This window comes from Nesoenas mayeri (genome assembly GCF_963082525.1).
Source record: "Nesoenas mayeri genome assembly, contig: SCAFFOLD_178, whole genome shotgun sequence".
Lineage (NCBI taxonomy): Eukaryota > Metazoa > Chordata > Aves > Columbiformes > Columbidae > Nesoenas > Nesoenas mayeri.
In genome coordinates this window covers 22,019-37,729 of record NW_027660021.1, presented here as the reverse complement: position 1 = coordinate 37,729, position 15,711 = coordinate 22,019, and the positions used below count along the sequence as shown (strand labels likewise).

The 15,711-nt window shown below is 65.7% G+C and overlaps 2 protein-coding genes across 2 annotated transcripts; one reads left to right on the top strand and one right to left on the bottom strand.

The window, feature by feature from the left end:
- The first annotated feature begins 1,113 nt into the window (after positions 1-1,113).
- Positions 1,114-7,617, top strand: PNKP (polynucleotide kinase 3'-phosphatase). The gene is given in 16 exon segments (XM_080364487.1): positions 1,114-1,321; positions 2,132-2,178; positions 3,170-3,249; positions 3,476-3,533; positions 3,849-3,956; positions 4,187-4,258; positions 4,579-4,627; positions 4,782-4,796; positions 4,799-4,851; positions 5,014-5,106; positions 5,193-5,289; positions 5,395-5,456; positions 5,968-6,077; positions 6,564-6,651; positions 6,952-7,013; positions 7,356-7,617. Coding segments are annotated over 16 exon segments (1,242 nt in total). The 5' UTR covers positions 1,114-1,203; the 3' UTR covers positions 7,486-7,617.
- Positions 7,618-7,743: 126 nt separating this feature from the next.
- Positions 7,744-15,172, bottom strand: LOC308052406 (ruvB-like 2). Its single transcript, XM_080364486.1, has 10 exons — positions 15,107-15,172; positions 14,863-14,969; positions 13,229-13,322; positions 12,224-12,347; positions 11,585-11,679; positions 11,370-11,488; positions 9,967-10,086; positions 9,060-9,189; positions 8,123-8,240; positions 7,744-7,819 (listed from the first exon to the last, which is right to left on the bottom strand). Exons 2-10 carry the CDS (start codon positions 14,898-14,900, stop codon positions 7,794-7,796), a joined length of 864 nt encoding a protein of 287 aa, XP_080220612.1. The 5' UTR covers positions 14,901-14,969; positions 15,107-15,172; the 3' UTR covers positions 7,744-7,793.
- Between the last annotated feature and the right edge of the window lie 539 nt (positions 15,173-15,711).

Here is a 15,711-nt window from a genome sequence, read left to right as displayed (position 1 = left end):
ACACGAGGTCACACGAGGATGCACAAGGACACACGAGTGTGCACAAGGATGCACGGGGACACACAGGGATGCACGAGGACACATGGGGATGCACAAGTGTGCACGAGGACACACGAGTGTGCACGAGGACACACGGGAATGCACGAGGACACACAAACGTGCACAAGGACACACGAGTCCGCACAAGGATGCATGAGGACATATGAGGACACACGAGTGTGCACGAGGATACACGAGCGTGCACAAGGACACACGGGGACGCACGAGGACACACTCGAAACGCCCATCCCCCCCGCCCCCCCCCCCGCCCCGGGACCCGGCTCCCGCGCGGCCCCTCGTGCGACGCACGAGCGCGTGTGACGCGGCGACCCTGGCGACCCCGGGGACAATAAAGGTCACGGTGGCACCGGGGGGGTCACGAGGGTCCTGGTGCAAAACTTGGGGGGGGGGGGGGGGGGGCGGGTCACGGGGACCCTCGTGCGAGGACCGGGGGGGGTCACGAGGGTCCTCGTGCAAAGGGGGGCGGGGGGGTCACGAGGGTCCTCGTGCAAAGGGGGGGGGGGTCACGAGGGTCCTCGTGCGAGGCCCGAAGCGGCCCCGGCTCCTGCTGAGGCGGCAGGTTTATATTTAGGGGACCCAGGCGTCCGGGCGGGGGGGGAGGGGGGGGGACGCGGGGGGTGGAGCAAAGGCAGCCGGACGCCTGGGTCCTTCCCGGACGCCTGGGTTCCTTGGGGAGGGGGGGAGGGGTGACCCCTAAGTGACCGGAGCCTGCGCCTCCAACCCCCAACAGGTTCCCCAGTCCAAACCAGTGACCCCCAGTGACCCCCCCAGTGACCCCCAGTGCCCCCAACCCCCCCAGTGACCCCCAGTGACCCCTAGTCCCCCCCAGTTCCCCCCAGTGACCCCCAGTGCCTCCCAGTTCTCCCTCAGCCCCCCCCAGTCATCCCCCCAGCGCCCCCCCCCCCCCCCCCCCGGAGGACCCGCTGGAGGACCGACTCCTCCCCCCTCCCGGCCGCCAGGGGGCGAGCTGGCGCCAACCCCGGAAACCACGTGCAGCCCGAGCGGAAGAGGCGGGGCAAGCTAGACCGGAAGTGACGAGCGAAAAACCGAAAGCGGCGGCGGCGGCAAACACCGGAGGCGGCGACGGCGGCGGCGGGGGAGGGCGGGGCCGGGGCCGGAAGGGGCGCGGCCGCTTCCGGCGCGATGCGGTGCGAGCTGCGCGGCCCGGCCGGGCCGGTGCCGCTGCCCGACGGGCGGCTCGTGCTGCTGGGCCGGGGGCCGCTCACCGGCGTCACCGACCGGAAGTGCTCCCGGCAGCAGGGTCCGTGCGGAGCCGCGACCGGGACCACGGGACCCCCCGGGAACCGAAACCCCCGGGAACCGCCCCCCGGGACCCCCCGGGACCCCAAACACCCCCCGGACCCAGCACCGGGACCCCAAAATCACCCCGGGACCCTCAAAACCCCCCGGGACCCCCAGACCCACACGGGACCCCAAAACCCTCGGGGACTCCCAGGAACCGCCCCCCGGGACCCCCCAGGGACCCCAAAACCCCCCCAGGACCCCCAAACACCCCCTGGGACCCCAAAACCCTCAGGGACCCCCAGGAACCGCCCCCCCGGGATCCAAACACCCCCCGGAACCCTCAGACCCCCCCGGGACCCCCCCCAGGGACCGCAAAACCCCCCCAGGACCCCCAAACACCACCCGGGACCCCCAGGAACCACCCCCGGGACCCCCCGGGACCCCAAACACCCCCCAAGGACCCTCAAAACCCCCCGGGACCCCCCCCAGGGACCCCAAAACCCCCCAGGACCCAGCACCGGGACCCCAAAACCCCCAATCAGAGCCCCCCCTGACCCCCCCCCCCCAATCCAGGGACCCCCCGGCACCCACGGGACCCCCCAAACGGCCCCTGGGACCCCCGGGATCCCCCTGAAACCCCCAAACCCCCCGGGATCCTTGTGACCCCCCAGGATCCCTCAGACCCCCCCGGGACCCCTGTGACCCCCCAACCTCCCCCAGGATCCCTCAGACCCCTGTGACCCCCCCGGGACCCCTGTGACCCCCCCGGACCCCTGTGACCCCCAACCCCCCCGCCCCCCCAGTTTCTGACCCCCCCCATTTGCAGTGGAGATCGTGGCCAATTACGCGGAGGGGACGGCGCTGGTCACGCAGGTGGGGGGGGGCGGGGGGATTTGGGGACCCTGGGGGGGCACTTGGGTGTCTCAGAGCGATTTGGGGGGGGCAGGTTGGTTTGGGGGTCCAGGTTGTTTTGGGGGGCCCAGGTTGGTTTGGGGGGGCAGGTTGGTTTGGGGGGGGCTCAGGTTGTTTTGGGGGGGCCCAGGTTGGTTTGGGGGGGGCCCAGGTCGGTTTGGGGGCCCAGGTTGGTTTAGGGGGGGCTCAGGTTGTTTGGGGGGTCCCAAGTTGGTTTGGGGGGCCCAGGTCGGTTTGGGGGGGGCCCAGGTTGGTTTGGGGGTCCCAGGTCGGTTTGGGGGTCCCAGGTTGGTTTGGGGGTCCCAGGTCGGTTTGGGGGGGCTCAGGTTGTTTTGGGGGTCCCAGGTTGGTTTGGGGGCCCTAAGGCCATGTTGGGGGGGGGCAGGGGGGTGACCCCGGCAGTTTCGGGGTGCTGACCCCCAGCCCCCCCAGCGCGGGGTGAACCCCAGCTCGGTCGGGGGGGCCCCGCTGGGCCGGGGGGGGCGCGCGACCCTGCGGCCCCGCCAGACGCTGCACCTGGTCAACGGGAAACACCCCCTGGAGCTGCACGTGGAGGGGGGGCCCCCGCCCCCCGAAACACCGCCTGGAGACCCCCCCGGCCCCCAACCCCCGAAACACCGCCCGGAGACCCCCCCGGCCCCCCAACCCCCAACAAACGGCCCCGTGATGACCCCCCAACTCCCAAAACCCACCCCCCCTCCCCCCCGCCCCCCAAAAAGCGCCCCCCCGCCCCCCCCTCCCCCGCGGACCCCGCCCCCCCCGCCCCCCCCTGCGGCTCGTGGCAGCACCGGGGGGCGCTGCTGGTGTTCGACCCCCCCGGGCTGCGCCCCCGCGCGCAGGTACGGCCCCGCCCGCCCCGCCCTCGGGGCGCGTTTGCTGCTGGGGGGGTCCCCGCATTCTAGGGACCCCCCCCTTATTGCCCCCCCCCTTGCTGACCCCCCGCCCCCCCCAGATCGCGGGGTTCGACCTGGACGGGACCCTCATCACCCCCAAATCGGGGAAGGTGTTCCCCACGGGGCCGGATGACTGGAGGTGAGGCTGGGGGGGCCCTGGGGGGGGGGGGGGGGGATTTAGGGGTGCGGGGGGGCCCTGGGGGGGCGGGGGGGGCCCTGAGGGTTCGGGGGGGCCCTGGAGGGGGGGATGGGGGGCCTGGGGGTGCAGGGGCCCCGGGGGGGGCGTGGGGGGATTTGGGCGTGCGGGGGGGGCCCTGGGGGCTGGAATGGGGGGATCTGGGGGTTGATTTTGGGGTCCCCCCCAGGATCTTGTACCCCGAGATCCCCAGGAAGCTGAAGCAGCTGCACAAGGACGGGTACAAGGTACCCCCCCCCGGGACCCCAAACCGGTGACACCCCCACCCCCCGACCCCCCCCCTGACCCCCCCTGACCCCCCCTGTCCTCCTCTGACCCCCCCGACCCCCTTGACCTCCCCAGACCCCACTGACCCTCTGACCTCCCTGACCCTCCACTGACCCCTCTGACCCCCCTGACCCTCCCAGACACCCCTGACCCCCTGACCCCACGACCTCCCCCAGGGTCTCCCAACCCCCCAGACCCCCCGACGCCCCCGACCCCCCAGTGACCCCCCTGACCCCTGTGACCCCCCGGTGACCCCCCGCCCCCGTTTCCCGCAGCTCGTGATCTTCACCAACCAATTGGGCGTTTCCCGCGGGCGCCTCCGGCCCCAGGAGCTCAAGGTCAAGGTCGAGGCCGTGACCCAGCGCCTGGGGCTGCCCCTGCAGGTCGGGACCCGGGGGGCTGGGGACCCCCTGGGGGGCTGGGGACCCCCATGGGGTGCTGGGGACCTGGGGGGCTGGGGACCCCCCTGAGCTCTGGGACCCCCCCTGTGGTTTTGGGGACCCCCTGGGGTGCTGGGGTCTCCCCTGAGCTCTGGGGTCCCCCGTGTTCGGGGACCCCCGTGTTTGGGGCCCCCCCCGAGTCTCTACCCCCCCAGCCCGTGTCCCGGTTGCAGGTGCTGGTGGCCACGGGGCCCGGAATTTACCGGAAGCCGGTGCTGGGGATGTGGGACCATCTGTGCCAGGAGGTGCCGGGGGGCACGGGGGGGATGGGGGGATTGGGGGGGATGGGGGGACTGGGGGACGGAGGGGGCTGGGGGGGATTGGGAGGGAATTGGGGGGAACTGGGGGAACTGGGAGGGAATTGGGGGGACTGGGGGAACTGGGGGGGATTGGGAGGGAATTGGGGGAACTGGGGGGCCTGGGAGGCATTGGGAGCCACTGGGGGGTCACTGGGAGGTGGGGGGGGTCACTGCTTGGACTGAACTGGTCTGAACTGGTCTGAACTGGTCTGGACTGGTCTGGACTGGTCTGGACCGGTGTGAACTGGTTTCCGTGGGTCCCGCAGGCGAACGGGGGCGTGACGGTGTCGGTGGCCGAAAGTTTCTACGTGGGGGGTGAGTGGGGGGGTCAGGGGATTTTGGGGGGTGGGGGGGGAGGGCCCTGGGGGGTTTGGGGGGGGGTTGGGGGCTCCTGGGGGCCCTGGGGGGGTTTGGGGGTCCTGGGGGTTTGTGTATTTTGGGGATGTCAGGGTGGGTTCTGCCCCCGCAGACGCCGCCGGCCGCCCCCCCGCTGGGCCCCCGCGCGCCCCAAGAAGGACTTTTCCTGCAGCGACCGCCTGGTGGGGACCCCCAAACCTGACCCCCCCCCCAAATAACCCTGACCCCCCCCAAAACAACCCTGACCCCCCCAGGGACCCCCAAAATAACCCTGAACCCCCCCAAGTAACCCTGAACCCCCCAAAATAACCCTGAACCCCTGAAATAACCGCGCCCCCCCCTAGTTTGCTCTGAACGCCGGGCTGCGCTTCCACACCCCCGAGGAATTCTTCCTGGGCTGGGCCCCCGCGCCCTTTGACCTGCCGACCTTTGACCCCGTGAGTGACCCCCTCCCCCTCCCCCCATCAGACTTCCCCCGCCCCGGTGTCCGGGCTTGACCTCTGACCTTTGCCCTCTGACCCAGCGGCAGCTCGACCCCGCGGCGCCGCCCGTCGACCCCCCCGACGCGCCCCTGTTGGCCACCGGGCCCGAGGTCGTGGTGGCCGTGGGCTTCCCGGGGGGTGAGTGACCTCTGACCCCAAACAGTGACCCCTGGCTCCACGCTGACCCTGGACCCCACCCTGACCTCTAACCTTGACCTCTGACCTTGACCTCTGCCCCCCCAGCCGGCAAATCCACCTTCCTGAAGCGGCACTTTGTCCCGGCCGGATACGCCCACGTCAGCCGGGTGAGGGGGCGTGTCCGGCCCCACAGCTGCCCCACAACTGCCCCACAACCTGCCCCACAGCCCCATAACCTGCCCCATAACCCCCCACAACCTGCCCCATAACCCCCCACAAACTGCCCCATAATCTGCCCCACAACCTGCCCCATAACCCCCCACAACCTGCCCCATAACCCCCCACAAACTGCCCCACAGCCCCACAACCCGCCCCATAACCCCCCACAACCTGCCCTGTAGGCTGCCCCACAGCTGACCCCCTGACCCCTCTGACCCCAGTGACCCTGGTGACCCCCTGACCCCGGTGACCCCCCCTGACCTCGGTGCCCCCCCCTTGCCCCTGATGACCCCCTGACCCCGGTGACCCCCCATGCCCCTGGTGACCCCTTGACCCTGGTGACCCCTGCCCCGGTGACCCCTGACCTTGGTGCCCCCCCTTGCCCTGGTGACCCCCTGACCCCGGTGACCCCCTGACCCTGGTGACCCCGTGACCCCGGTGACCCCGCCGTTGCGGCAGGACGTGCTGGGCTCCTGGCAACGCTGCGTCGCCGCCTGCGCGGCCGCGCTGGCCCAGAACCGGCCCGTGGTGATCGACAACACCAACCCCGACCCCCCCGCGCGGCACAGGTGACACCGGGACCCAACCGGGGGGACCCAACCAGGGGGGACCCAAAACCGGAGGGGACCCCAAACTGGGGGGGACCCAAACCGGGGGGGACCCAAACTGGGGGGGACCTAAAACCAGGGGGGACCTAAAACCGGGGGGGGAACCCCAAAACCGGGGGGGACCCAAACCGGGGGGGACCCCAAACTGGGGGGTCCCCAAACTGGGGGGTCCCCAAACTGGGGGGGACCTAAAACCGAGGGGGGACCCCAAAACCGGGGGGGACCCAAACCAGGGGGGACCCCAAACTGGGGGGTCCCCAAACTGGGGGGACCCAAAACCGGGGGGACCCAAAACCGGGGGGGACCCAAACCAGGGGGGGGTCTCCAAAACCGGGGGGTCCTGAACATCCCGGGATGGGGGGGGGATGGCGCCTCCGTGGGGCCCCAAAGGCCCCCCCAAATCCTCCTGGAACCCCCCGGGACCCCCAGGACCCCCGACCTCCCCAGGTACGTGTCCTGCGCCCGCGCCGCCGCCGTCCCCTGTCGCTGCCTCCACTTCACGGCCACGCTGGAGCAGGCGCGGCACAACTGCCGGGTACGGGGTCCTCACCTCATGGGGGGGTCCTGACCTCATGGGGGGGGTCCTCACCTCATGGGGGGGTCCTGACCTCATGGGGGCGGTCCTCACCTCATGGGGGGGTCCTGACCTCATGGGGGGGGTCCTCACCTCATGGGGGGGGTCCTGAGCTCATGGGGGGGTCCTGACCTCATGGGGGGGTCCTCACCTCATGGGGGGGTCCTGACCTCATGGGGGGGGGTCCTGACCCTCCTGGGGGGTTGGGGGGGGTCCTGTTCCCCCTGATCCCCGTTTTCTGGTGTCCCCTCCCCCCAAAAGTTCCGGGACATGACGGAAAGCGGCCACGTCCCCGTCACCGAGGCCGTTCTGCAGGGGTACAGGTGAGGGGGGTCTGGGGGTTTTGGGGGGGTCCAGGGGGGTTGGGAAGAGTTTTTGTGGGGGGTTCTGTGGGGGGTTTGGGGTGAGATTTGGGGGACTCTGGGGGTGTTTTGGGGGCTCTGGGGGGGTCGGGGGGACCCCGGGGGTGTTTTGGGGGTCCCAGTGGGCACCCTGACCCAAATCCTCACAGTTTTACCTCGTTTCTTCTCCTCTCTCCTCCCCGTTTCTTCTCCTCCCCCCCCCCCCCCCCCATTTTTGTCCCTTTTACCCTTTTCCGCCCCCGTTTGTCCCTTTTTCACCCCATTTCTCGGCACTTTCCCCCATTTTGGGGCGCCCCCCCCCAGGAGCCACTTCGTGCCCCCCTCCCCCGCCGAGGGCTTCGCGCAGATCCTGCGCGTGGCCTTTGTCCCCCACTTCGGGGACCCCGAGGACCCCGCGCGCCGGCGCCTGTTCCTGCAGTTCAGCGCGGGGTGACCCCTCCCCCCCCGAACCCCAATAACGGTGCCGCCCCTCCCCCCCAACCCCAATAACGGCGCCGCCCCTCCCCCCCAACCCCAATAATGACACCGCCCCTCCCCCTCAACCCCAATAACAGCACCGCCCCTCCCCCCCAACCCCAATAATGGCACCGCCCCTCCCCCCAACCCCAATAATGGCACCGCCCCTCCCCCTGAACCCCAATAACGGCGCCGCCCCTCCCCCACCCCCCGAACCCCAATAAAGGCTCCGCCCCTCCCCCACCGCGTGGTTTATTGTGCAGTGGGGGAGGGGCGGGGTCACGGTCACGGCGTCTCCATCGATTCACCCTCTGCAAGAGATGGGGGAGGGGCCGCTCAGGGACACCCGTGTCCCCATGTCCCCGTGTCCCCATGTCCCCGTGTCCCCCCATATCCCCAATGTCCCCCCATGTCCCTCCGTGTCCCCCCTCATCACTCACTGATGACATAATTGACCCGGACCTCCATCACCCCCTGATGACGTCACTGCCCCCGTCACTCACTGATGACGTCATTGAAGAGGAAGGCCTCCTGGTACTCCGCATGTACTGCGTGCATTGCCCCCGTGTCCCCCCCCCGTCACTCCCTGATGACGTCACTGCCCCGTCACTCACTGATGACGTCATTGAAGAGGAAGGCCTCCTGGTACTCGCGCATGTACTGCGTGGAGCGCGACTCGTCCAGGAACAGCGAGTACACGCGCTTGATGTCCTCCACCTGCACCTCCCCCCCTGCGGCAACCGCGTCAGCACCCCAAACACCCCCCGAAACGGGGGGACCCCGAACACCCCCCCGACAAACCCCCCGAAACGTGGGGAACCCGGGAACCCCCACTTGAGGAACCCCCCACTTGGGGAACCCCCAAAAACCTGGGGAAGCCCTGGGAACCCCCCGAGTCCCCCCAAACAAACACCCTCAGCTCCCTCCCACTCATCTGGGGATCCCCCCCAAACTACCAAGGAAGGGACCCCGGCGTCCGGCCTCCCAGCAGAGGGGACCCCAATGGAAGGGACCCCGGTGTCTGCCCCCCAATGGAAGGGACCCCCTGTGGAAGGGACCCCGGCGTCCGGCCCCCCCAATGGAAGGGACCCCCCGTGGAGGGGACCCTGGCATCTGGCCCCCCAGCAGAAGGGACCCTGGCGTCCAGCCCCCCCATGGAAGGGACCCCTTGTGGAAGGGACCCCGGCGTCCGGCCCCCCCAATGGAAGGGACCCCCAATGGAAGGGACCCTGGTGTCCGGCCCCCCCAGCAGAGGGGACCCCAATGGAAGGGACCCCGGTGTCTGCCCCCCAATGGAAGGGACCCCCTGTGGAAGGGACCCCGGCGTCCGGCCCCCCCAATGGAAGGGACCCCCAATGGAAGGGACCCCCAATGGAAGGGACCCTGGTGTCTGCCCCCTCCCAGCAGAAGGGACCCTGGTGTGCAGCCCCCTCAATGGAATGGACCCTGGTGTCCGGCCCCCCCAATGGCAGGGACCCCCAACAGCAGGGACCCCATGGCAGGGCCCCCCACGGCAGGGACCCCCGGGCAGGGCCCCCCGGGCAGCCCCACCTTGCGGCGCCGCGCCACCAGGCTGGCGGCGGTGATGAGCTGCATGGCGTAGCGCAGCGACGTCTCCAGCCCGATGCGCGTCAGCACCGCGAACGCGTCCTCCGTCATCTCCACGTCCTCCTCCTCGCACCTGCACGCGCGGACGGGGGGTCGGCGGGGATGGGGGGTACAGGGGGCGGGGGGGGACTGGGGGGGGCTGGGGGAACTGGGGGGGAAAACTGGGGGGCTGGGGGGCGGGGGGGACCGGGGTGGACTGGGGGGGATGGGAGGGGAACCAGGGGGGAACCGGGGGGGTTGGTGGGAGCCGGGGAGGGAGCCAGGGGGGGAACCGGGTGGGGGACCAGGGGGGGATGGGGGGGGAACCAGGGCGGGGAACCAGGGCGGGGAACCAGGGGCACCCAGGGGGGCTGGGGGAGAACTGGGGGGTCTGGGGGAACCTGGGGGGGAGCGGGAGGGGCTGGGGGGAAGTGAGTGGTGGGAACCAGGCGGGTGGGGGGGAACTGGGGGGGCTGGGGGTGTCCTGGGGGGCCTCAGGGGGGGCTTCTGGGGGGGTTTGGGGTGTCCTGGGGGTGGATCGGGGGGGCTGGGGGAGTTTGGGGGGCCCCCGGGGGTGGTTCTGGGGGCCTAAGGGGGGCAGGGGGGTCCCAGGGGGCCCTCGGGGGGTCCCGGGGGGTCCTGGGGGGGTTCCTGGGGGTATTTGGGGGGGTCCCGGAGGGTTCCTGGGGGGATTTGGGGGGTTCCTGGAGGGATTTGGGGTGTCCCGGGGGGTTTTGGGATCTTGAGGATCCATTTGCACCCAGAACCAGGTTCTACCCCCTTGGGTGTCACTGGGGTTCGGGGGTATTTTGGGGCCCCAGGGGGTGTTTGGGGTCCCGGGGGGTGTTTGGGGGTCCGGGGGGGTTGTTACCGGATCTTGAGGATCTGCCGCGTGTCCTTGTCCCCGTACGGCGCCGTGGAGATGATGAGCAGCCGGTCCAGCAGGTCCAGGGGCAGCCCGTGCGGGCTCTGGTGGCTCGTGCCGCGGATCCTGCGCGACACGGTCACCGTGACAACCGGGACGGGGTGACAATGACAGTGACAACCGTGACATGGTGACGGCGACAACCGGGACACGGTGACCGTGACAACCGGGACACGGTGACCGTGACAACCAGGACACGGTGACAGTGACAGTGTGGGGTGACCGTGACAACCGGGACACGGTGACGGCGACAACCGGGACATGGTGACAGTGACAACCAGGGACACGGTGACCGTGACAACCGGGACACGGTGACGGCGAGAACCGGGACACGGTGACGGCAACAACCGGGACACGGTGACAGTGACAACCGGACACGGTGACGGCGACAACCGGGACATGGTGACCGTGACAACCGGGACACGGTGACCGTGACAACCAGGACACGGTGACAGTGACAACCGGGACACGGTGACGGCAACAACCGGGACACGGTGACAGTGACAGTGTGGGGTGACCGTGACAACCGGGACACGGTGACGGCGACAACCGCGACACGGTGACGGCGACAACCGGGGACACGGTGACGGCGACAACCGGACACGGTGACGGCGACAACCGGGACATGGTGACAGTGACAACCAGGGACACGGTGACCGTGACAACCGGGACACGGTGACAGTGACAGTGACAACCGGGACACGGTGACGGCGAGAACCGGGACACGGTGACAGTGAGAACCGGGACACGGTGACCGCGACAACCAGGGACACGGCGACCGCGGCAACCGGGACACGGCGACAGTGACAGCGTGGGGTGACTGCGACAACCAGGACCGTGATAACTAAGACACGGTGACGATGACAACCAGGACATGGTGACGGTGACAACCAGGACACGGTGACCGCGACAACCGGGACACGGTGACAGTGACAGCATGGGGGGGACACGGTGACCGTGACAACCGGGACATGGTAACAGTGACAGCGTGGTGTGACCGTGACAACCAGGACACGGTGACCGTGATAACTGGGACAGTGACGGTGACAACCGGGACACGGTGACAGTCACAGCGTGGGGGTGACATGGTGACAGTGGGGGGTGGTGCAGTGTCTCACCGGGTGATGCCACAGTAGGTGGCACAGTGACAATGAGGGTGACAAGGGGGTGCCGGTGACTCACCGGGTGATGCCGCGGTTGGTGGCACAGTGACACGGTGACAATGGGGGTGGCACGGTGACAATGGGGGTGACAAGGGGGGTGACGGCGACTCACCGGGTGATGCCGCGGTTGGTGGCACGGTGACAATGGGGGTGACATGGTGACAATGGGGTGACACGGTGACTCACCGGGTGATGCCGCGGTTGGTGGCCATGATGAGCACGGGCGCCAGGTCGCTCTCCAGCGCGCGGTTCAGGAACGAGAAGCACTCGATGTCCAGCATGTGAACCTCGTCGATGAACAGCACCTGCAGCGCGGGGCAGGGGTTGGGGGGCAGGGGGGTTTGGGGGTCCCAGGGGGTCCCCGGGGGGTCCCGGGGGGTTTGGGGTCCCCAGGCGCTCACCCCCGGGATCACGTCGGCCTTTCCCTCCTCGCGCCACTCGGACACTTTGGCGTTGATCTGCTCGCGAACCTCGGCCTTGATCTCACCCGTGTCACCTGGGGGGGCACGGGGGTCTGGGGGTTACGGGGGTTATGGGGGGGTCTGGGGGCTATGGGGGGTCTGGGGGTTATGGGGAGTCTGGGGGTTATGGGGGGTCTGGGGGGAACTTGGGGGGTTTTGGGGCTGGGGGCGGTTCTGGGAACACTTGGGGGCGGCTGAGGCAGCCCTGGGGCGGACAAGGGGCGGTTTGTGGGTCCTGGGTCAGTTGTGGGGCAGATGTGGGGCAGATGTGGGGCGGTACCCGAGAACAGCGCCAGGAAGCCCTGCGTGCGGCTGTTGGTTTGGTTTGGGGGTTGGTTACGGGTCGGTTGTAGGTCGGTTATGGGTTGGTTAGGGGTCGGTTAGGGGTCGCTATGGGTCGGTTAGGGGTCGCTATGGGGCGCTACCCGAGAACAGCACCAGGAAGCCCTGCGTGCGGCTGTTGGTTTGGTTTGGGGGGCGGTTACAGGTCGGTTGTGGGTCGGTCATGGGTTGATTAGGGGTCTGTTAGGGGTCGCTATGGGTCAGTTAGGGGTCGCTATGGGTCGCTGTGGGCGGTACCCGAGAAGAGCGCCAGGAAGCCCTGCGTGCGGCTGTTGATGACGTCGATCTCGTGCAGCGACACCGTGTGAACAACCTCCTTGCGCTTCTGCAGCTCCCCGTCCGGACACTGAACGAACTTGGTCTGTGGGGCAGAAACGGGGGTCAGGGACCCACACACCCCACACATCACCCAGCCCCACACACCCCACACATCACCCAGCCCCACACACCCCACATCACCCAGCCCCACACACCCCACACATCACCCAGCCCCACACACCCCACATCACCCAGCCCCACACACCCCACATCACCCAGCCCCACACACCCCACTCCCCGTCCGGACACTCAACGAACTTGGTCTGTGGGGCGGAAACGGGGGTCAGGGACCCACACACCCCACACATCACCCAGCCCCACACACCCCTGTGCCCCACACATTGTGCCCCACATGGTGCCCCACCCCCACCTGTGCCCCCATGGCGTCGTAGTCACCCCGCACATCCCGCCCCACATCCAGCCCCACACATTGCCCCCCACCTGCGCTCCCATGGCATTGTAGTCGCCCCACACATCCAGCCCCACATCCCGCCCCACACATCCCTGTGCCCCATACATTGTGCCCCACACGTTGCCCCCCAACCTGCGCCCCCACGGCGTCGTAGTCACCCCACACATCCAGCCCATATCCAGCCCCACATCCCACCCCACACATCCCACCCCACATCCAGCCCCACATCCCTGTACCCCACATCCTGCCCCACACATCCTGCCCCACATTGTGCCCCACATCCAGCCCCCCACCTGCGCCCCCATGGCGTCGTAGTCGCCCCACACATCCCTGTGCCCCACATCCCTGTACCCCACATCCCGCCCCACACATCCCGCCCCACACATCCCGCCCCACATCCTGCCCCACATCCCGCCCCACACATCCCGCCCCACACCTGCGCCCCCATGGCGTCGTAGTCGCCCCACACATCCCTGTGCCCCACATCCCGCCCCACACATCCCGCCCCACACCTGCGCCCCCATGGCGTCGTAGTCGCGCGCGCGGGTGAAGGAGCGGCCCAGCTTGGAGATCTTGCCGGTGGCCTTGTCGATGGTCACCACGTCCCTGGGGGGATTTGGGGCAATTTCAGGCGATTTTGGGTCCTGGCCCCTCCCCCCGCGGCCCCTTTGCCCATTTCAGGCTGTTTTAAGGCTGTTTGGTGCCTGTTGTTCTCCCGCCTCCTGTCCGAGGCCTCCATACCCAAAACCACCGTTTTTTACCCCAAAATCGCCCTTTTCCCCTAAATGAAGCGAGTTCTGCCCCAACCCGGCGGATTTTGCCCGTTTCGCGGCTCTTTTGCCCCATTTCCGCTGTTTTCATCCCGTTTTGGGCTCTTCGTCCCCGTTCTCCTCCTCCCTGTTCACTCCATTTGCACGTTTTTAACCCATTTGGGGCTTTTTTGTGCCACTTTTGAGGGTTTTCGCCCCATTTTCTGCTCTCGCCACGTGATTTGGGCTTTTTTACCTCATATTTCTGCCTTTTCACCCCATATTTCTCCTTTTTTACATCATATTTCTAATCTTTACCTCATATTTCTCCTTTTTTACCTCATGTTTCTCATTTTTACCTCACATTTCTCCTTTTTACCTCACATTTCTCCTTCTTACCTCATATTTCTGCCTTTTTAAGTTGTATTTCTGCTCTTTCACCCGATATTTCTGCTTTTTCCCTCATATTTCTCCTTTTTCCCTCACACTTCTCGTTTTTTAGCTCATATATTTAATTTTTATCTCACATTTCTCCTTTTCATCTCACATTTCTGCTTTTCCACTTCACATTTCTGCTCTTTTACTTCACATTTCTCCTTTTTACCTCACATTTCTCCTTTTTTACCTCACATTTCTCATTTTTACCTCACATTTTTCATTTTTTACCTCATACTTCTCATTTTTACCTCATATTTCTGCCTTTTCACCTCACATTTCTCCTTTTTTCCCTCACATTTTTAATTCTTACCTCATATTCTACTTTTTCACCTCATATTTCTCCTTTTTACCTCACATTTCTGCTCTTATACCTCATATTTCTCCTTTTAACCTGATATTTCTCCTTTTTTACCTCACATTTCTCTTTTTTACCCCCTATTTCTGCCTTTTTCCCTCACATTTCTCCTTTTTCCCTCACATTTCTGCTTTTTACCTCACATTTCTCCTTTTTTACCTCACATTTCTCATTTTAACCTGATATTTCTGCTTTTTCCCCTCACATTTCTCCCTATTCACCTCACATTTTTAGTTTTTATCTCATATTTCTCTTTTTCACCTCACATTTCTGCTCTTTTCCCTCACCTTTCTCCTTTTCCACCTCACATTTTTAATCTTCACCTCACATTTTTAATTTTTACCTCACATTTCTCTTTTTCACCTCGTATTTCTGCTCTTTTCCCTCACATTTCTCCTTTTTCACCTCACATTTTTAGTTTTTACTCACATTTCTGCTCTTCCCTCACGTTTCTGCGGTGTCACCCCATTGCAGCCCCGGGCGCCATTTTGAGCCCCCCCCCCCTTGGCGCCATTTTGAGCCGCGTCTCCCCCCGCTTTCAGGAGTTCCCCAATTTCCCCAAATCCCGGGTTCTGCCCCCAAAACTCGTGTCCCCCCCACTCACCCCGCCTGCACCTTCTCCTTGGTCAGCGACTCGATCATCTGGTCCCCAGGTCGTAGATCGTCTCCATCTCCGTCGTCTTCAGCGTCAGCTTCCCCACCTTGGTTCCCCTGCGCAACACCAAGGTTTTGGGGCATTTTGGGGCGTTTTGGGGGATTTTGGGGTCCCCTGAAGGGATTTTGGGGCGTCCTGGAGGTTTTTGGGGTTTTTTTGGGGGCGTTTTGGGGCGTTTTTGGGTCCCCTCACCGTGCCAGTCGCCGGTCGGTCAATCTGAATCTCCACCACCTCCCCCTCAATGATCTCGGTCTCTTCTCTGTGACAAAAACGACACAAAATGCCCCAAAATTCAGAGGGGGGACCCCAAAAATGGGGGAGGGGGCCCTAAAAATGGGGGAGGGGACCCCAAAAATGGGGAGGGGTGTGTGAAAATTGAGGCAAATCCCCTGGAATTGGGGTGAGGAGCTGAGATCAAAATGGCGCCAAAACGGGGTGAGGCTGCAAAACGGCCCCAAAATGGGTGAAAAAGCAGGAAAATGGGGAAAAACACAACACAAAAATGGGGAGAGTGCTTAAATTATGTGGGAAAAGATGAAAACGGGGTGAAAATGCCTAAAATTGGAATGAAAAAAGGAAACGTGGAGGGAAAGTGGCGGGAAAGGTGAAAGGGGTGTGAGGAAAAACAAACAGCCAAAAAGGCCCAAAATGGGCTAAAAAGGTGAAACTGAAAAGGTGAAAATAGAAAGATGAAAAAGGAACTGAAAATGGGGTAAAAAAGTATGAAAAAAGGGAAAGAAACATGAAAATGGGGCAGAAAAGCCCCAAATTGGGCAAAAATGGGAATGGGGGAGGAAA

Bases quoted from the DNA above. Each gene is read 5' to 3' on its own strand.
- LOC308052406 (XM_080364486.1), bottom strand. From the start codon at position 14,900: ATGATCGAGTCGCTGACCAAGGAGAAGGTGCAGGCGGG. The intron at 13,323-14,862 runs GTGAGTGGGGGG...AAATCCCCCCAG, and splicing joins AAGGAGAAGGTGCAGGCGGG to GGACGTGGTGACCATCGACA. The intron at 7,820-8,122 runs GTGAGTGACGGG...CATCTCTTGCAG, and splicing joins CCTCTTCAATGACGTCATCA to AGGGTGAATCGATGGAGACG.